General features: G+C 40.2%; 1 protein-coding gene across 3 annotated transcripts in view; it reads right to left on the bottom strand.

Annotated features, from left to right (window-relative positions):
- Positions 1-22,509, bottom strand: part of MOCOS (molybdenum cofactor sulfurase) — a 233,202-nt gene that overhangs the window by 19,260 nt on the left and 191,433 nt on the right. For 2 of the 3 annotated variants that reach the window (XM_075416697.1, XM_075416700.1), the window contains exons 7-10: positions 20,682-20,798; positions 17,350-17,796; positions 9,466-9,628; positions 3,246-3,327 (exon numbers count right to left, since the gene is read on the bottom strand). In XM_075416697.1, coding sequence (XP_075272812.1) covers positions 3,246-3,327; positions 9,466-9,628; positions 17,350-17,796; positions 20,682-20,798 — 809 coding nt within the window. The remainder of the gene's footprint in view (positions 1-3,245; positions 3,328-9,465; positions 9,629-17,349; positions 17,797-20,681; positions 20,799-22,509) is intronic. The other variant, XM_075416699.1, reaches the window with a different exon arrangement.

Here is a 22,509-nt window from a genome sequence, read left to right as displayed (position 1 = left end):
CATGGAGACCATCTGCTCTGTGAAACAAGAAAACAGCTCCTTGCAGCAAAAGATGCTAAGCCCTAGGACTGAGAGAAGTGGCTTCAGCTTTACAAAATGCTTTATAGGTTCAGCTGAGTTGTTCAGCTGAGTTACAGAGGTAAAAAGCTAGGACAAGTGAAATCAAAGAGATTTTATAATCCAGCAGGGATCAGATATCTCTTCAGTGGTTGTTCTGAATTTTGATTGTGGTGCAGCTCCACATCCCTCTCCTCACTCTGAGACTGGACTGATGCCGACCACAGGTGCATCTAGCCAGTGATGTCCTAGAGCTGAAATGAAACTCTGGTATTATGAGATGCAGGCACTGTGGCAAGAAACAAGGGCCAAAAGGTGAGACTCCATGTGAGATTCTGTAGTCTGAGCTGAGCAGTTCTTGTGTCCTTGCTGGTCGCAGTGTTAGGGAGAGGGCTGCTAATGAGAAGGCATGAATCTTCCATGGTAACAGCACAGGTGAAACAAATTGCCCAAATATTTTTTCCCACCCAAACAGAAGTCCTAGGGGTATTTAAATTCTCTACTGACCCAATTACCTCTAGCAGCCTTCTGGGACTTAGTCATATATAAATCAGAATCAAAGTTCTGCCCTTTTTTTTTTGTTATTTGCTTACCATTTGGAGTCACAGTGGCTGAGTTAGAGACACACAGCATTCTTAGCATTTCATCAAATGTCACTATGCATTTTTTGTATTCCAAGACTCCTATGCTTTTAAATTGATTTCCCTTATCATCAGACAATGGTCTGAGCAAGTACCACCATCTCGTCAAGGTCTTATTCAAAGTCCTTCTGTTATAGCTCAGTTCTACTCATTTTCTGCTTATGTTTATTTTTGCTGAGTATCACTTTACATCTGTCAGCATCACATTTCGTTTGGCACGCGTCAGGCAATTTATAAAGAAGGGCCTGCTTCTCTCAGATTTTACTTGCTGTTTGCCTTGAGTTCCCCACTCATCTTCTTACTCTGTCATTTAGCTTCAGTGCTTTACAGCTGGTCCCTCTAGCTAGGTAATTTATAGAACAAGAAACAAGGACAGCTGAAGTCTGAATATTGATCCCAAGGGATATAATACATATATTTACACACAACAGGACCAGTTCACCTTGGTTTTAACTACTCCTTTGTCTTCTACCACTGATATTCTTCTTTGATCTCTTTGATATTGTGGCCTGTCAAAAAAGGAGGCAATGTCCTTGCCTATTTCAGCGGAGCACTAACCTTGAGCATTTAGGGTCTTCTACAACATCAATAATCTTAACATCACTAGCTTCTACTTGCATCTGTCCAGTGTCAGATATTACACTTCAAAGCCATGTCCTTCCGACGTGAGCAGCCATGTCCCTCCGATGTGAGCAGCACATGCTGATGGACAACCCCTGCTGAGATGAATGCTGACACTGATGAACTGCTTCACAAGGGAAACTTGGCCTCATTAAACTTTTGTGGGTGCTGTGAAATTAAACTTCCTCATGTGACTGCTTGCAGAATCTACATCATGTGCTTTTCTCAGCTATCTCAGTGTAAATTCAGAGTAACCATCTAAGCCAATAGAACTGGATGAAATCACAGTGGTAGAGAGCAGAATTAAGTGGAAAATGCCTTCAGTAGGGGTTTCTTTTGAATAACAGTCTTTCAACAAAGACTTTGGCTCCCACTGCTCACCTCAGACACTTTGCAGAAAAGCCCCTGGACCTCAGATCACCTCCTGTCCTACTGTAAGACACTGATGTGCTCCTACTTCTCATTTCTTGGCCCCGGAAGCTTCCCTGCTGAAAAACGGGAACCTGACATCAGAGCTGCTGGATCTCTGAGCAGTCTGAGAGCCTCATCAGCATCGTCCACTCATTCTGCCTTACCTCCTACCTTGTTTAGTTGCTAATCACAGCCCACACTGTGCAGTTTATCTTGCATCTCCCCTTTCTTTGTCATTCCAGCCTTTCCTTCCTCCTCAGAACTCTAAGCAGCTTCCCATGAAAATTTCCTACTTCGTACACTAAAAATGACACAGTCAGTGACATGAAAGACAAACTACAATAAATGGTATGGCAGCAAACTATATGCAGACAGACAGTAAGATAATCTAGGCTATTTTACAGCCTGTAATAGACCAGCTAACCATGGGGAGGCTAAGAATGAGTCAACACTAAGGGACGTGGGACAGATGGTTAAAACAAATGACTCTTGGGTGAATTCCACTACCTGAGGAAAATACACTTCTGAGAAGAAGACCCTCTTTATCATCTGAATAGCTAGTAGAAAAGAAGGAGAGGATAATTTCCTGCATGGCTTTATGCAGAAAATGGCGAGGTCTTCTTCTGGTTTCTGTGCTACCCTCAGAGACGCAAACGTAGAGGGTTACACAGAATTAGTATACTTTGGTTAAAAGAAGACGTAAATCTGTAAGTGGCTCTTTTAGTGGGACTTACCAAGAGACTCAGTGAAAAGAAACATAGTAGATAACGCAAAAGTACTTTAGAAAGGCACTTGATACACTACCACTCAGAAAACTTAATGAGAGTGGGAAGTACTTGGAAAACATGATGGATAAACACTTAAGTTCCTTGATAGGAAATTAGTTTATGCATAATGTTATATTTCACTGAAGTGGTATGTCTCTTGATTAGAGTTAATATTATTTCACACACTCACCTGCAGTCTTCCCAAGATTGTTAAGAGAACACTGATCAACATGGATGGTCAAAACAAAATTAAAAAGGGTTGTAAATATGGAAAGCTGTTTGTAGCCTCAGCGGGTTCCAGCAATTTTGAATCTGCACAGCATGAAATGGGCAAAGTTGCCAGCACCATTACTGTCAAACAAAGGAACTGAATTGCAGAGTCTTGCTGAGGTCTCCAGCTGGCATTTGGAAATAACTGGGGACACCATTCTCCTTTCTCATCCTTGCAGCAAGTAAAACAAAGATCTCACTTATTCAAGTCAGTGCCAAGTCATCACAGTGTCTTGTGCTGTCCTTCCCCTCCTTTTTATTTTTTATTATTTATTATTTTTTAGTGTTTTCTACCAGACGTGCTGGGCATGCCAAATTACGTATCTAAATCTGTCTTCTCCTGGTCCACTAGGTCATTCGTTGCTTTCCACCCTCCTCTTCCTTTTTTGAGGACTTCTGCACCTGTGTGTCCCTCCAATCATGTCCTGAGTGTCATTGCAGTGATTTTCAGCTTTGATTCCTCTCTGCTTTCACTCACCTGTGTGAACAGACTTTACTCTCACATATCGTAGCCTCTTTTCCAGTATTTTCTTCTAGTGATACAGATATCGGGTCCATGCCTAGACAGCAGAAAGCAAACCATATTTAAAAAAAAACATTTATGCAGAAACATGGGTTCGTGAAAAAAGTTCTCATTTTTGCACCTGTTCACAATCACAGCAGCCTCCCAAACAGCACGTGACAAAAAGCCTCCTTCTTTTTGATAGAATTATATTCTCTGCCTGCAGGTGGCTCCAAATGATAATGCAAAGAGCAAAGACTGCAGATGACCTTGGTACCCAAACCACATTAAGGAACACACGATTTCAGCTTTGAGTATCTGTATATTTTGGGCAACAAAACTGGCACAGATTTACTGCCTCGGTCATGGCTTCTGGTGAAAGGATGTTTATCACTGTTGTGCCCCCCTCTTGCAAATCAGGAGATGAGGTTAATCACTGTCCGGTTGGGTTTTTTTGGAGTGGTGGGATGGAGTGGTCAGAAAGAGGAAAGATAAAAGATGGAGGTGCGGGGTGGGAGAGAAAAAATAGGCACAGGCTGTTCAAGGAAAGAAATATAATGTGTTATAAAACTACAATAATTTAAAGATAAAATGTATGGAAACCACTAACGAGAGAATTACTCCCATCTATCCATCTCTAAGTTTAAACCAGATGAGGAATCTCTGGTAGTATCTATGTTAATAGCTTCTTCCATAGTTTTGTTATCTTGAACAGAATGAGCCAAAGAGATGGAGAGGCTACTGCAGCTTACTAGTACTAAAAGAAAAGCTGTACTATTTTCCTTTCTGTTAATTGAAAGCAATAATCTGAAATGACGAACAAAGGTTTTTACTGTGTGGCTGCAATGAATCCAACTCTTTTCCATCACACTGCGACATAAACCGCAAAGACTGATCTGTCCCCCAGCTTTATATCAGCATGTTTCAATTTCACTCATTACTTCCTGTTTATATTATTGTAGTACAAGTAAGAATCAAGCTCTACCAGCTCTGCAATACGGTGAAATCAAATTGTTTTACTCTTTTCTGAAGAATAATGAAATGTAATTCAGATTCACTATAGCCCAGCTATCAGCTCTGTTCCACGACAGTTTTCAATACAGAAAGACGTCTACTCCTTTTTCAGCTAATGATGTTAGTATACTTCAGAAGAAAAGACAGAGGAGGAAAAGCTAGGTTTACTTAGGAAAATAAAACACACAATTAATGAATGTATTGAACTTGCTTGCAACAACCTAAAAAAGAAGCCAATGTTGTCATCTTATAAACTAAAACAAATGCTCTTGTACATTGAAAAAATTAACAGTAGCATCATTCCTTCTGGAAAAGAAGAGTTTGAAAGATTTTGTCCTGTATGCATCCTTAGCCATTATCTCTTTTAAAAATACTTTCTAAGCAAGGCATACTCACAAAATTTCTTAAAATTGAGTCTTGGGGCTTTACAAGCCCTGCTTTTGTACATCAGCAAGTGTATCACATTTTTATTGAACAGTACACATTTTACAGTGATGTTTAGGTCAGTTAAACATTGTTAATTACAATTTTATTCTAGCTTAAGGCAAAAAAATAAAGCCGAATATTGTGTTACTAAAATGTAAAAGCTGTCATTCTCCATGGCTATTTGCTTGATAATAAAATTCACAGATGTGCTCACAGTATTAATATAAAAAAAAATATTCTTATCTTTATAGCTCCTATTTTCAGTCAATGAGAAAAATTAGAGTTCTGTTATTTCAATAGACTGAAATATAAACTATTCATGTATACTCTTTCATCAGTGTATGCACTTAATTCCCATTATTTTTATTGGCAGTAACACATGACTATTTGAAGGCACAATAAACTCCATAAAGTGTAATTAGTTGCTCAGTTTTGCTAGCATCTTTCTACTCCAATATTTTAAAGGGCCTTCACAACACTCAAAATTTCTCCCTCTGTGTAGTGGCAAACTAATGCCGAGCTTGCCAGAGTAACATTGATTGTTAGCTAAAATGGAAAGAGGGAAATTAGACTTCTACGGAAATGTATTTTCAGCTAAATTCTGTTTGGCGTACTTTTATGTCAGTCAGGAACAAGCCCAGTGTAGTCTCTGCCCCCATGTATTTGATGGAGCAGCATAACAAGATTTTCCTTGATTCCCACTCAAGTAATATGACTTCTAGAAATAAAGGCACTTGCTTCTGCCCACCTTTAAGGTGCTGGGAGCCTAAGCATTAACTGCGTCAGTCGAGATACAAGAAGTTGTCTTTCTGCACAGGAGCTGATTTAAAGTGACGCCAGTTTTCTCAAAGTGGGTCCTGTCATAGCCAGGGTTAGTTACACTCTTCACCTCAAAAAGAATAGGAAATGTCTGTTAACAACCACATAGCCTAAGAAAATAATTCTGACAAAATTCAGAAATGCAGTTTCTCAAAACAAAAATCTCAGTCTCAGTCTTTACTCTATGTAAAGTACAATGAGAGACCAAGCACAAGCCCTTCCTCTCCCTCTGCTCTCACTGAGCCCTTCCTCAGGGGCCAGGGCAATACCTGGAGCTCCCCACCTGCCATGCAAGCCAACTATTTCTGCAGGCACACTAGGCAAGCATCTTAAGCCTTCAAGCAGTTTTGGCCTTGTCTAGAGCCCCAGGGGGGCTGCCCACAGGGACAGCAGGATTGCACAGCCGGGTCAGTCGGACAGCGGGGCTGCTCATCCTAGGCTGGATGTTGGGCTACAGAGACACGCTATGCGCAGGGGTTAAAAAAACAACATGAAGCAGTATCTTGGCACATGGAGGATTCAGCAAAAGGTATTCAAGTAGTTACTGTCACACTAAATCATGCTGACAATTTTATTTTGTTGGACAGAGAAGACAGAGAATATTAAACCATCTTGAAATAAAATAGCCATAAACAAATTCTGCACTAATGAAAAGTTCTAAAGGGAGAGGAAAGCACATGCCTGGAGGGGGAGAGAGAACAGACTCTTTATGTTTTCAAAGTGGCACAGATAAAGTCTTCACCATAATCTAATAGTGTAACAGCAAAATGTTCTTTAAGAATGCTGCATAATTCAGCTAAGTGGGATTCGCCCCGCTGGGCTTTAGGCACTTACCAGAGGCCCCTAATCCAGCAGCATGGTTGCCTCAGGCTCTCTCCTTTGGAGAGAGACACCTCCAGACAGCAAAGCGCGCTCTAGGTGGAGATCATTGCCACAGCCTGCTCTCACAATGAGGAAAGCACAGATGACAGCAGAGAAACTGGTAGAGAAAGCAGAGTGGTTACAGCCTCCTTGCAGCAGAGCCGGAGGAAGGCAGCTAGCTCAACTGCAGCTGTCACCCGGTCAGCTGGGAGCCACTGGGTTGTCACCTGCACTGAGGCGGGGGGATTCAGTAAATGCACAGCTCGAAGGTTTTGTCTCTCTTTTTTCCCTGCTGTTGCCTCCTTCACCCACTCCTCACCACCAGATATGTCCCCATCACACTGAGAAGAACAGAGAAACTGCAGGGGGACTGTGAGGGCAGGGGGAGGAGAGGGAGAGTTGGAGGAAACAAAATTCATCTTGGAAAGATGCATGCACCTGAGGGAAGGCAGTTTGGGTGGGAGGCATCCAGTGGGAGAAATAACTCATACAGCAATGACGCTGGAAGAGACCTGGAGGTGGCTGTAGTCAGCAGGCTAAGTGCTACAAATCTGAAATACCATTAGCCACTGACGTAGGCCAGTGAAGGCTCTGAGCTGCATGACAGCCAGCCTGGCACTGCTCTTCACCACCCTGATTGTTGCTCCAGCTACACACGCGGCGTTCAGCTTCAGGTCCTACATTAGCAACAAACTACTGACAGGCTGGGGAGAGCAACAGTGATTAACACGGGATTTTCAAAGAAAGAGTCAACAAATTAAATTAAATTTGTCTGCCATGAAATGATTTTAGTGGGAGATACAACAATGACCCATGTTTGTGAAGGCATAAAAGAAAACATTAAAAATTTAATGCAAACAAACAAACATTTAGACTGCAGGTAAGAGGAAAGAAAACAGAATAAACATTGGAATAACTTCCTGAAGACTTATCTGCTCAGTCTTACCATGTAAGTTTGTATGTATTTCCATCACCGTGCTGTCTTACAAGCAGTAACCTCTGGAATAGTGTCCCCAAGCAAATGAGAGCCATTACCTCGCTGTCAAGCTTTAAAAAAATATCACAGGTTGCAAGTACACTACGAGAGTGAAAATTTGCAAGACTATTATAAAATGAGGGCTCAGACCACCTTCTGGGCTAAGATTATTGTTATCTAGAGTCATTATACATAGAAAAATATGAATCTACTGTTACATACTGGCTGTACCAAAGCAGGCTATAAATAAACCCCAACCACGATTCTGTTAGAGCACATCGGAGACCTGATCAATCTCTTTTGGGTGGGAAAGCGATCCACAGACTTCGTCAATCACTTCTGGGTGGAAACAGTTCTTGCTTTCATAGGAAGGAAGGTGAGTGACAGTGAAAACTCAAAAAATGATACAAAGTAAAACGTAGGATTTAAACGTTAATTTCACCCTGGCACTAACAATGGCAAGACACTGTAAATGTCAGTGAGAAACGAGTGTCATGACTGTCATTTTTGTCTGAGAGAACTTCTTCCTGATTCTCTGAAGTATGTCAGTGCAGATATTATTGACAGGCAAACATATTAATGGATATGCACTTGTCTGAACAATGTGGTACTAGCAAGGAAAAAAATTAAGAACACACTCAGAAGAGCAGAATGAAGGCATCAAAAGGCCCAACAGAGCTGAACCTCTGAAAATGTGAAGGATAAATGGAGAAGGTTTGGAAACAAGACCTCACATTGCAGGCAAGAGGTATGGACAGAAAGGAGGAGAGATGGAAAGGAATTGAATTTCTAGAAGTAATTAGTTCTGAAGTATTTGGTAATTTAAATGTGGGAGAAGGCTGTCTATGCAACTGTACTACAGAAATTTGAGGTGCAGTGTGCTCCACATAGGACTGAAATTAACAAAATCTTTTCAAAGAAAGCTTATAGAGGGAAGAGTGGAAAATAGCCGCCTTTGTGCCAATGAGCCTGTCTGGAATCCCTAAGAAGAGACTAGATTGTGTTTGGGATCTCAAACACATACACAAACAAAATTGCACGGGACTAGTGGAAATACCCAAATGTACCCAAATTTGTCAAACCTATTCCAGTCAAAAGAAATCAACTGGTCAGACTTAATTTAATAAAGAGTGCGTAGACACTGGAAAGGACATCAAGTGTAATGTACAAATAGAAAGGAGACTGCCGTTAAAGATATTCTCATATGGATTCCTAATAAAGGGTGAAAAATCTGAATACAGGTTGCCTTGTTTACTGTAGCTGCTGAAAACGTGGGCACATATATTATGAATGGTTAAGACATACAGGCTGAGTAAATGTCAGACCCCAGGGAAATGATGAACACCATTCAGCCACATGCAAATTCAGCATTAATAATGACTTTTGTGGAATACAAACCTGTTCCAGCGTTTAGTGCTAACAGCAGTGTTAGCAAAATAAATAATTTGTACCCGCAAGTAGCAAAGGGCTTTCCGTAATGCTTTCCATAAGTTTTTTTCTTCTTTTTTCCCCTCAGCAGAGAATAAAAAGGGTTTTGCTGAATCCAAAGAAGTCCAAACATCATTAAATAATTGCCTCCAAGTGCAAGTCTTTTACTGAGCTAAATAATGTCTAGTCCTTATTTTAATTTATACTAATTTCCACTGAAGACTCCACCCCTCTAGTCCCACAGCTGGAAGGAGTAAGAGAGCTATAAAATGGGAGGGTCTTTGGCCACAGTGTTTGATGTTAGATGCCTGTTCCTTTACCTTTGCAGTAATAACAGTCCCTTCAGGCTGATGGACTTCATGATGTGGAGAGGTAGACTAATCCGTAAATGTCCACATCTGTCAATTCATTACTCCTTGCTGGAGCACCCACTTCAGGATTGCACATAGGGAGTCACTGTCTACTCTCCGCCCATCGCAACAAGAAGCTAGGAAACTACCCAGGGCTGTATATTACAGCCCGGGCTTTCTTTGCCCACAGCTGGTAGCAGAATTTGTCCCTGAAGTCAGTAAGCATACACAGCATTCTCTAGTTTGGCGGGTGCATGTCGGTGTCTCTGCCTAGAAGCTTGACATCAGTAATGAAGGGGAGAAAAGGATATTGGTTACTAACCTTCTGCCTGGATGACCATAACCTTTTTATTCAGATCAATTGAGGGATTTACAAGACACAACCTTGGCTCCTGCTTCTGAGTCATGCAGACTCCATTCTGGTTGACAACCATCCAGTTACGGTCATACAGCAAACCCTGGTTTCCCACTGGCCATTCTGTAACCTGGGAAAGCATGAGGAAGGGATAAAAAGGTTTAGAAAATGTTAGCTGAATTAAAAGATTCATGCTCAAAAGAAAATAGAGGGAAAAGAAACCGTTAATGAAATACTTTGAAATCAGGAAAACTTGTGTGAACCAATGTCAGCCTTTAATAGCAGAAACCTTAATTGCAAATCAAAGACAAAGATATCACCGCACAAAGCTGACAAAACAAAAATGGAGTTACTATAATTTGTTACATATTATCACACACTGTGATTTAACAGAGCTGTAAGATTAGAGTACACCACCTCTGAAGCACTCTGAAAACTGTTTTCAGTTTTATACTCATCCATTTTTAGGACCTGTCCCCCCATAAATTTTCTTTTAATTTACAAAGCATGGACATTTCATGGGAGTTGTATGAATTAAGGCAAAACCAAACAAACAAAAAGCAAGAAAGCAAATTCAAAATTCTGAAAAAGCTTCCGTATTCTTCATAAAACTGGAACCACTTTATCACAGAATCATAGAATGCTTTGGGTTGGAATGGACGTTTAGAGGTCGTCTAGCCCAACCCCCTGCAGTGAGCAGGGGCATCTTCAACTAGATCAGGTTGCTCAGAGCCCTGTCCAACCTGGTCTTGAATGTTTCCAGGGATGGGGCATCTACCACCTCTCTGGGCAGCCTGTTCCAGTGTTTCACCACCCTCACTGTAAAAAATATCTTCCTTACATCCGGTCTAAATCTACCCTCCCTTAGTTTAAAACCATTACTCCTTGTCCTGTCACAACAGGCCTTGCTAAAAAGAGTTTCCTCATCTTTCTCATATGCCCCTTTAAGTACTGGAAGGCCGCAATCAAGTCTCCCTGAAGCCTTCTCTTCTCCAGGCTGAACAGCCCCAACTCTCTCAGCCTGTCCTCACAGGAGAGGTGCTCCAGCCCTCGGATCATTTTTGTGGCCCTCCTCCGGACCTGCTCCAACAGGTCCATGTCCTCCAGCACTGACGTTTCTGCTTTAGCTAGGAGCACAATAGCTTCTCCAGATACCCTTACAACAAAACACATTGTATTCTTTGCGATCTGTTCTTACATTACTTCTATAACACTCTCTACATCCAACAGCCTATACAAGCATATTGTCCTTGCTTTCATGTACATTTTTCTGGTGAAAAGAACATCTGTTACTGGTGCTACACAGATGGTAATCTTGAAATCCAAAAAGAGAGCAATTTTAGTAATGCCTTTGGGTGATATTAATAACTGCTTTCTCCTTCAGAATGTTAAAATATTAATACCATCCTTTTATTATAAAGCTGAGCATTTAAATAGATTGCTTCAACTCATGTATGCTTTCTAGTCACAGTTGAGTACAGAGAAAAGTTAACTACGGCTGAACTTTGTTGAATTTTTGTTGAGAAGCTTAGCGCAGCTCATATGAAATAACTGGCAAAAGACTTCAGCAAAAAGTAGTGAGAAAAAGATAAGTCAAGCACAGCCTGATGCTCTGAAGGAATGCATGGCTGGAAACACTGGTTATATTAATTAAAAATCATGCTTTTGTTTAACATGTGCTCTATCCAAACCTCCACAGAACCACAATATCTCATTGTTATAAACTTTTCCAGGTTTTATAAGAGTCCACAGCAGCAGCTTGACACTGACTGCCTGACTACAGGAAGCTGAGGGCAGGCACTCTGGAACTGAAAACTTAAAGCATTAAAGCTGAACAAGTTCCTCTAAATAATTTGGCCACAGGGCTATCAAGTGTAGGGAATACAGAAAATACAACAAAAAATTTTAAAGAGCAGAAATGTACTTTATCAGCCTACTGGATTTATAATATTCTTTGGCAGTTTTTCAAGTGAGCGTGGATGAAAAATTCAGTCAAAAAATGGAAACTTCAGGTCTGACAGTGTCATCTGAAACTATGTTGTCCAAGTGCCTCAAACTGTCAGCACCTAAATGATGTGAACCTTTGCCCTGTCTTTTTAGGAGAGGAATCATAGCCCTAAGACTGCAATATCAGCTGAAGAACAGAATTTTGTCCTTGCTGGAAATTGTTCTTTGGAGAGGCCAGTACTTTTTTGTTATCCTGTATAATTGAATTACAAAACGCATTTCAACAGCTGGTGATCATCTGAGAGCTGCGAGAATTTCCTGCTAACAAATTTCCCTTCCAAAACAGAAGATCACTAATTGGTAATACATCCTCCCATGGATCCAACAGGTCTTTACAGGATTTGCAAGACATAATGAGCAGAATAAATGAAAAGAGCAGAAAAATAGAAAGATCATGAAGATAATGATTCCTAGCTCCCTACTGTAACATTCACTTGCTTTGGTTCCACTTCAGGACAGCAGTCTCACTCAGGAAATAGCTTAAGTGTTTGCTTACCCTTCACTGAAGGTAAGAGGCTTTACGAGCAAAACAAAACATTCTCCCTTTAATCAGAGCTTCACCTAGTTCTTACATGCTGGTAGGCATTGTGGGGAAAGCTCAGCTGACTAAGTAGCAGATACTCGGAAATAATCAACACCTTCCATTCAAAATACACCTGGTAGGTCCAAAATAATGGCCAGTAACTCCATGTTCCACTCTGAGATGCAGTGCAGGACTACAGGTTCTCAGCGCCTTTTTCCCCTGCCTCTGGGCATCTGCCATTGTAACAAGAACCACACGTGCATGTGGCCAGCAGTGAGTCCCTGTCCTCTCATGGATATCCCCCATACACTGTCAAGTGCTCTACTTCCTCTCCACTTTTCAACTTACTGTATTTCATATGTTGCTAGGACCCCAGTAAATAAAGTTGCAACAACAAAATAACTGTGTACCCTGCCTTGGAGAGACAATCACAGATTATCACCGAACAGTCAGAGCTGGTTTGTTGCTAATATTGAGACTGGAGATGAGCATGGAAGAACACACACATTTCTATTTTTAGTACTTAGGCTTGTGACCTGTGCAGACCGCCTCCTTCAAAAAAGCTGAAGGGATTTTTAAATGATTGCAAGCAACTGAACGAGAGCAGTTCAAGCAAAGTCCGCCTGCTCTGCTTTCATCTGAGACGTGAGAAGAGTGGTTCAGTTTAGCTCCCTTGGATTATATCTGAGATATCTGCCCAAGGCTAGCGGACATGACACAGGCTGCAAAGACGATCCACATCCCGGTGGACCAGCAGCAGGAGGTCAGGCAGGGCACTCAAATGTCAATAAATGCCTATATTCAGGCAACCAATACAGTGAAGCAAAGCAACAAATGAAGCTTACTGCAAAGTAAAATAAAACAGGTTAGCACACACCGCAGTAAGCAATACTGCATTATATAGCTTCTAACTTGATTCCCTGAAATTGACTGGCCATCTACAGCTACTGAGACAAATTAGAAGGGGGAGGAGAGAAAGAAAACAAGGACACCATAATTTTAGTGACAGATTCTAGCTTAATTTCCAGCAGGTTGGCTAATCATCCAGCATAAGGTCTCCTCTACTGTTATAAGCAAGGATCACTGCATAGTACACCTGGTACATGGTACTGTCCTATCTGCTTTAGTCCATTTTTCTTTTTGTAATGTAAAAATATCCATTGCAAAACATGTTTTCGTTTTTTTCAGAATTTTCTTTAAAACATATTGGGCTGCATTTTTCCATAGTTCACAGTACTGTAATCATGAAAGCCAACATAATTTTCAAACACATTAAAGGAATCACTGAATAGGGTTCAAATTATGCAAACTTAAAAATGTTAGTGGTATTACATATAACTTATCCACTGATCAGTAGGAATTTGCATTGTATTTTAAATTAACAGCTAATTTGTCTTCTGTGTTGAGATGCAATTTTTATAGTCAGAAATCTACTGCAAGAATAATAAAGTTATTAATGTTTAAAGTCCTAACCTTTCTCACTGGGCACACTGCATTATGTAATTATGCAAAATTCATCGACATGAGAGAAGTTAATGTTTAAAAATGCATGTTTAAAACACACTTTTATGTTGAAAAAGAGGAAAAAAGTGGTCTGGGATAGAGCTTATTCCTCTTCTCTGTTTCTCCTCATTTAATAAAATAATTGTAGGGAAAAGAAAGTGCATTTAAGAAGTCGAGTTAGAATATTCTGCCCTCTACTTCTTTCGCCATGTGTACAAAACCCATGGAACAACACTGAACAGAAACGTCCCGTGGCCAGAAACACTTTATGAAACGCTATAGGAACTAACCAACCTGCTGTGAGCTGATGATCTTCATGTCAAGCTTCATCCTCCCAGCTGCCAAAGCACTCTGCACTCTCATTTTCTCTGGAGGTCAAGCACCTCCCATACTAAACCACTCAGAATAGAGCAGAGAAATCAGAGTTTAGGAGAGGAGGGGATTATGTGACGCTAAAGAGGAGATCAAACAGCTGTGAGCTTGTACTCACATCCTCATCCAGTTTGTCCTCCTGCTACTCATCAAGTCATTTATCCTGCAACCAGTAAGTCAGTGAGCAGACTCCACTGGCAGATGGGCTGGGTCCTGCACACACAGTTAGCTAGAATTTTCCACTACACAAATTATTTTAGGTAAATGCAAGCAATCAGGTACTTACAATAAAGCCCATTTACTACATATGCTAAAGGTCATACCAGCTGGACACCTGCACTTGAACTTACAAATCTATGAGATTCTGTTCTCAAGTATCCATCACAAGATGAATGAATTTATTGCTGCCCAATATGTAAACCACTTTCACCTGTTCTCATCAACTAGCTTAGAGCAACACTACAACTGATAAAAACGGAGATCAAATTTTTAATTGGGAAAATATTTTTCTAACTTTCCAACAACTATAAAGCATTTAAAGGTATTTTAGATTTAAAACATGAAACCGAATTTCAATTCTTGGATTCTAACTGAAGACCAGGGAAACTACAAGCTACATAACAGTTACTTCAGATGTTTATGACTTTATTAAAGTAAGGATATAATATAGTGTTAAGTGTGCAAAGCAATAATTTTTACAGGATTCAGTCCTTTCATGATAAAGCCTAGAAATGCTGGTATAACTAATATTTTTGAAGGCAAAATGATTTTCAGGATTTGATTCCATTAAGTCTCTAGCATGTCTTGCTTCAAACTCCAGTGCCATGTGGCATGGGTTATTTTTCCCTTTCAACGTAATACAGGCTGAAGTTGCAGTAACAACATACATTGGCTTGTGGAGGGTGACGCACTCTGCAGTTAGTGATGATGTAGGTTCTGGCAGCTCTGGCTTTCTATTCTACTTTTAGCCATCAGGAAGAGACCAAGCCACTGCTTGATTTAGAATGGGATTAACTGATTTTTAAAGCTCATTACAAATGGTATATTGCCTCTATAGAAGTCAGCTTTTCTATAGGCAGACAATGAGATTGACAGATATTTCACAGGCCGGTTATAAATGTATGACAGGTCTAGAAGTGTCACTCTGACCTTTGGGAAAAAAACCTGAAGAATACCTGGTGGACAGGAAGAACACCATGAAAACAAACACATTTTCTTTGGGGACTTACTTCAATATTGAAAATAAAACAAATCAATCTGTTGGCTTCATCTCCTAGCCTGCTCTCCTTATGCACTGAAAGCCCTTTTTCATCAAATGCGTTAAGTCAACTTCTACTGTTCTTTCACATTTACTCATGTATCTTATATGAACTAAGTGAAAATGCACAAAAAATGCAGAAGAATTAAATGCTATTGATAGTGAACTTGCAGTCCCTTCCAGCACCGTATACTGAAGTCAGTACATATTTAATTGTATATTACTCTGGCAACACAGGCTCTGACAGTGCTTAGCTTACTGGGTTCTAATGTGGCTGATGCTTTGTTATCAAAAAATATCAAACCAGAATACACTAGACTTCAAAAGTGATTCTAGGCATGCAAAACTAAACCTCTTAATACAGTTGCAATTTTAATATCTGTATTTTTAAATTATTCAAATCAGCTAGTGTTAGCTATGTAATCCAAGTTGCCTCGTATTCCTCCTGTAGTCAATGGAAAGAGACAGAAACAATTTGTTTTTCCTACTGCAGATGCCTATTTTACGATGAGATGAATTAGCAGGTATCCATCTCCCACTGCTTACAGAACACTATCTAACTTCGGAGGGGTAAGCTGAGGTAAGATTAACCCTGCTTTCATGCTAGGCCCATTAACACATGCCTGGCACAAGAAGTACACATGAGAAACGGAGATTTTCCATCTCCATATAAAATTGCAGTTCTGTCTGCCAGTGAGTACCAGGTTTGTATGAATTTAGCACTTAGAGCCATTTCCCCTCATAGAGCTTGAAGAGAAGAAACCTGGCTCAATTTGTGGGGAAACATAAGCTTGCTTTCATGCTGAGGTACGTCTTACCTGCTCCTGGGCACAATTACTTCAAAGCCTTCCTAGCACTGAATGTTGTGGTATGTATCTCACAGCATCAGCCTGCATGTTAAAAAGAGAATTTAACCCCAAAGGGGCCTGAATACCGCTGCAACATATTTCAGCAGCTTTTGTAATACAGCTATACTGACTGCAACACTAAACAAAGGTTTAAACATTTTCACATGAAATGTGGGATTACTTTGATTTTCTAAACAGTTTGTTTTACTGGGAGGCTAATAAAGCGTGGAAATTGTTTGTTCAGGTCTCATTTAATGCTCAAAATTGTGCCTCTGGATTAAAGATATCATAAGTCAAACCAAATTTAAAAATACAGATGTTTTGTTGATCATTTAATAGTCTTTAATTCACCAGCCTCTTTCTACAGTAAGAAAAAAAAAACCACCTCATGATCAAATCAGTGGAGAAGCCATATTTTAAATGCAGGTGATTTGTCACTGGATTTGACCCCAATTTTCACTCAGATGTGAGACACTGACCTACACCAGCAAGTTTTCATAGGGAAAGTTATACCGTTATTGACATTCATTAAATCACTCCCCAGTATGGTACTAAGCAGAGTCACATTCTAGGTCATGTGTGGGCCATACACCTATTTCATCATGCATTATTAAAAAAAAAAAGTCACAGTTAAGGTGACGATATTATTAACTTGGTAAAAAAGCAATTAAAATCTTCAAAGAGTGAACTTTCAAATAGCGCAGCAACACTTAAATGTCATATTTCTGTTGCAAATGTATTTTTAATGATAACATTTCTTTGTAATGTAAATCAGCATCCTCTCAATTATAACATGTTAATCAAGTTGTTTCTCAATTGCTGCCTACCCGTCAATGCCTACAAGTCCATCACGTGTCATTCTGTAAAAGCATACTAATTACTTGATTATATTTTAGTCAAGTTTTGCAAATCCAACTATCTTCTTCAAGACTGCATATTATGTGCAGATTTGTCTGTTGAGAGGGAGGGCAGAGCAGAAGACACATTTACATCCTGTAACTTCAGTCTAATTGAAAAGCCTTCAAAGTACCTTAGCATGCAGGACAAGGCCAGGTTGGATGGGGCTCTGACCAACCTCATCTAGTGGTAGATGTCCCTGTTCACTGCAGGGGATTGGACTAGATGACCTCTAAAGGTCTCTTCCAACTCAAACTGTTCTATGGTTCTATGATTCTATGATGACTTGATCCTAGAAATTGGAGAAAAGGAAAAATGGGTACTTACTTACACACTGCTTCCTAATATCTCATGCACATGCTATTCCTGGTTGACATGTCCAACAGGGGTAAGGAAAAACACAAGGTTGAGATGAATATTTAAGAATGATTTAAAGCGCATACCTCAAATGCAGAGCAGGATTTGATTGGGTAGAGGTAAATGTTGGTGACAGTGATGGGCTTGCCGCCTCTTCTACATGTTGGCACTGCAGTCTCAGAAACAGCTGCCCTTATGCTTTCCGCCTCAAGCTCCAGTGGTTGCCAGCTGGGAGTCACCTTTGTTGCAGACAAATTAATCCCATATTCTCTGTCCGAGATGTGCAGTATTGGGGACAATTGATCTGCATTATTAAAGGAAGGGTGGTCATCTGAGACAGACTCTGTCATCAACTTTGTAAAAGGGGACTGGAAGGGAATCTCAGTGTCCAACTTGGTGAATCTGGTGGCCATGATGAATTTCAAAAAAGTCTGTGCATCCTCAAAAGAAGACATGTAGCCAAAGGATATTCTCACAGAACCAGTGGGACGTCCATCAACTAGGTCTACATCATCTCCACAGACATGGCCAGCCTAGTTTGAAATAAGAAAACCAGAGAGCTATTATGACAGACTTTGCTTTATTTCCCTCTAATTTTACATAGTTATTCACGAGTCTCTTAATTCTAACCTGAAAAAGTGTTTTCAAAAATACAAAGTTAACTCATGAACACAAGGAGAAAATGGAGGAGAAAATCTCAACTGTCTTATTACTTACTCAAGCTGGGAAGAAGACAGTTTTGAGATGTTTGTCCTATTCTACCCTAAGGCAAGAGAGATTGCTCAAAAACACGTCAAGAATCAGAAAAAGTTTGTATGTCTCAGGATGGCCTGTTAGCTACGGCAATCTCCAGCTAACTGGGATATTACATTCAGATAAGTGAACAAACCACAAAACAGCTGATTTTTCTGGGGCAGTTTTCTTGCTATTTTCTGTCAGAACAGTTCCATTTTATACTATCAATGGCTTATTCATGGCTTGTGTAAAATAGTCCGCTGGATAGCTATACAGCTGAGAACTGGTCCGGGATATTAGCAAAGCAGGGACTTGAATCTAGTGCTCCAACATCCAAAGTGTCTTCCCTTGACATTGGGGTATGCAGGAAATCTGTCTTGCTGATCCAGTCAACACATTGCTTTCAGGATGGAAGGAAATACCCTTCCCCCTAACATTTCCTCCTTTGAAGAACACATGTTGCCACTCCTGAAAATTCTTTGTTGAAAAATGCTTCAAATACCCTAGCAGTGACCTCCACATAGATACCCCTCCATTTGATATGTGTGTCATAGAGCTCCCTCTGGAAAACTCTCCCTTAGCACTGAAATTTCTCCTTCAGCAAGTGGGTCAGTGAATGCTGCCACTCACCACCAGTGAGATAAGCTAGAGGCCTGCTTTGTTCATCCATCTAACATTATCTCACCACTGGACACAAGATTTAGTCCTAAGTCAGCATCCTTACTCCTGTAAGTGCAGAAGCTGTTGTGTTTTTTTTTTTTCCTTAGAATTTATTTATGCATTTCTGTTATGTAAAAATGGAAGTGTGAATAGATTATTTAGACGACAGCTTTTTTTTAAGCAAGAAATGTCACAGTTCCATGAATACAGATGCCATTTATGCAAGGAGAAATTAAAAAAACCCAACCTCTATGTCAAAGCATGCAATACAGTAGTAAATATTTTAATGCAGTGTGACGTAGTTTTTATCCTTGACAATAAAGCAGAAGCAACATTTGCCAAATTAGGTTGCATCTGTTAATATACATGTAACCCTTCTGCCAAGTATTGATTGATTGACTGAGGAGAGAGGTTCCTGCTGTGCAAATGAGTAAATGAGTTCCTACCTAACATCCTAAGAAAACTAAACACACTTCTCCAGGGACCCCTGAGGACAGAAAGTCCTCCCTCACAGGCATTTTATACATGGAAGTCTTCATCAGGGAAGGAAGAATACAGTCAGCACCCTGGGAAAAGGTGAAACAAAAGTATATGTGCAAATAATGTGATAAAAGATGTCTTTCCCTACACAGTAATGTCAATAACTCATCCAGATCATTCTCAAAGGACTCATGAGAATGTCCCAAAATAATGACTGCTTGACTGCACCACCTCATCATACCACTTTTGGCAGATTAAGTGTCTCTCTATAAGCTTGGGTTTGGCCTATCCCCATTTAAATGTTCAGCTTTATTAACAACGATACAGACCTATAAGAGGCCACCCATGCCTTAGCAAAATCCTCCTTATATAAAGAGATCTGAGAGTGTTGCAGCTGGTCATTTGGCATTTTGCATTTCAGCAGAAGGGTAGACCTTTTCTTTCTTTCTCAGAGCATCTTGGGGAACTTGCTTTCCCTCAAAAATTCGCCTGCACTTAGACAGATTATGCATGAGGAGACTACAGACATAGATCTTTCCATGGTAAACCAAAGCACCATTTTGCCAAGGAAGATATTAAAGAACTCTCCCACTTTAAGAACTTGTCCTATCAATCTTGCTTACAAATGTGTTTGCAAAAGTTATCTAAATGTCTCAGTGAAATTATAAGGGAGCTATAATATCACTACAGCCATTATAATTTTTTATCTGTTGAAGTGTAACATTAATAAAATTTTGGATTGTTTTGTATTAGTTTACTGTAATTTTAAACTCTGACAAATACACAGACATGAAGCCTCCCCCACTTTATTGTAATACAACCTGCTACACATCTTTTACTGACATTTATGGAAAATATTCGTCATTTAGAAAACAGTCTTTACATTCATGTTCTAACATCTAACACAACACTAATTTAGGTAGATGTCATCTAAATTTACTTCACTTTCTGAGATTCACTGTGTATTCTCATTTATTGTTTCTTGTCCAATTTGTTTATGCCTTTTAAACTGTAACATCCAACAGCAACAGATCTATAATACTTGAACATTATTAAGGACAGTTAAGGATACTTAAGGAACAACACAAGATGAATTCTCCAGGAACTTCTGTTCTGCAGAAAGTCCAGATTTCATGTAATTCCAAATCAGAACAAGAAGCCACAATTTCACATTTTCCAATAAAATAAAAGCAAGCAACACATAGTGCTTTGGGTGCATCAAATGATTTTGCTTGAACACCCCACTTCAATGAATTGAATTTCAGCTCATTTAGTTATTTAACATGGCAATTGAGTTGAAAGGTCAGAGAAAGCAAATAAAATTTACCTTCATTCTTAAAGCCACAGAGACTCAAAACCACAGGACATTATACACCTACTTTACCTTTTAACTGCTTTTTTTTTTTTTTGATAGAGCCAGATTTTCTTCTCCCCTTCAAACCTCCTAACCTTAGGAAATTCAGAACTGATATCCAGAAGATGGCTCCTGGGTCACTGAATCTAGGTATTTTCCATCATCATGTAATTTCCTTCAGAAACTAACCTGCAGGTTCCTTTGGATGTCCTCATTGCTTATACCCAAATGCATCTGGCAGGCTCCTGTGTTACAGAAGCAGCCTGTGCGGACATGTATGTTGTAGAGACTGGCCATCTTGTCCACCTTTCCGATTCAGCAGGAGATAAGACATAGGAGAAGAACGAAAAATAGACTTTTTAAGGTTGTGGTAAACAACACACAATGTTTTAAAGGTACAAATCAATTGGAAGTAAATTACTTCTCTGAATTATTAACAACTTACTGTAGTTTTTAACATTCCCATACACATTTAAAATTTTTCAGCCTTGTTATTTCAGCTGAAAGAAAACAGGGGTGGAAGCAGAAATGCTCACCTTGGCACTGAGAGACAGTGCACACAATACACACACACACACAGAGAGCATATCAGTTCAGGTCCTGATCCTGTTAATGACCGTACATGTGCTTGATTTTAAACCTGTGAACAGGTTCTTTCACATCAGTAGTGCTAATTACAGCCCTGCAGTCAAGTGTCATTCAATGTCTCAACAGAACCAACATAAATACATCACAACCAACCTACACCTGCATCTGCAGAGACTGAGGAGAGGCCTGGGCACCTCTTCAGTTAACTAAAGAAAACCTTGTTCTCCAAGGACTTGAAACTGCAAGTCCTTGTTACAGAAACTGAATATATCTATGGGATTTTGGCACACAAGTTCTCGAAGAATCAGCCCCCCAGTAAGCAATAATATCTGACAGGGCAGGGACTAAGCTGGAATACTTCCTTGAGTCTTATACATACGATCCCTCAGTCCACTGACTCCCTGGTATGCTTTTTCCTTGCGCTGTGCTGTTCTGTGTTATACCATTTCTTTATTGTCCACTAAATAATGAATAGGCAGAAATACAATACTTGATGACAAACTGGCATGAATAAATTATACGAAGGAATGAAAAGGATGCTGTCCTGGTTTCAGCTGGGATAGAATAAATTTTCCTCCCAGTAGCTGCTGTGTCTTGGATTTCGTACTAGAAGAATGTTGATAATGTTTTAGTTGTTGCTATGAAATCAAAGGCTTTTTCCAGTTTCTTGTATTCAGCTAATGAGCAGGTGTGCAGGCGCTGGGAGGGAGCACAGCCAGGCAGCCAACCCAAGCTGGCCAATGGAAATATTCCACAACATAGACATCACACTCAGTTTATGAATGGGGGTTGGCCTGGAGGAGACACATATATGCATGCACTGGCAGGACGGCACTGCAGAGAAGAGATGGATTGTCAGAGTTTCATGGCACAGTTAAGAAACAACGGAAGCACACCATGGGGATCATCTTAACACAGCTAAGAAACCACGGAAGCACACTGTAGGGATCTGAAAACGCTTTATGTTGATTTCCAAAAGCAACAACAGCAGCTGGTAAGGTATAGCTACCGCCCATCATTTCTCTGACAATAAATGATGAACATTCCTGGTCAGGACTGGGAGAAAGGACAGTCAAACGGTCAGAAATTAGCATGAAACCAGGCACGTCCTACCTCTACCACAGACCTCCAGAACAACCTCACACAAGCTGCATTAATATCTCTGTGTTTTCTCTCCTCTTCTGCATAGCGGAGAGCTGAGAGCTCTGAGAATCACCCCACTGCAGACTGAGAGGACCCCGCCATGGCAGTGTCACCATCCTCCTCACAGGGAGCTCAGGCTCAGCGACGCGCAGAGCGACAGCTCAGCCTAAAGGTGCAGGAATGGAAGTGTCGACAGTCTCAAACGAGTCACTTTCCCAATTGTGAGCTCATGTCGTGCTTTATCTGCCTCAGGTGACAATGTAAACATCCAACCTAGCTTTTCTAG

Source organism: Opisthocomus hoazin, chromosome 3, assembly GCF_030867145.1.
Source record: "Opisthocomus hoazin isolate bOpiHoa1 chromosome 3, bOpiHoa1.hap1, whole genome shotgun sequence".
NCBI lineage: Eukaryota > Metazoa > Chordata > Aves > Opisthocomiformes > Opisthocomidae > Opisthocomus > Opisthocomus hoazin.
The sequence above is the reverse complement of the archived record's forward strand: the minus strand, read 5'-3'. Positions and strand labels throughout refer to the sequence as shown.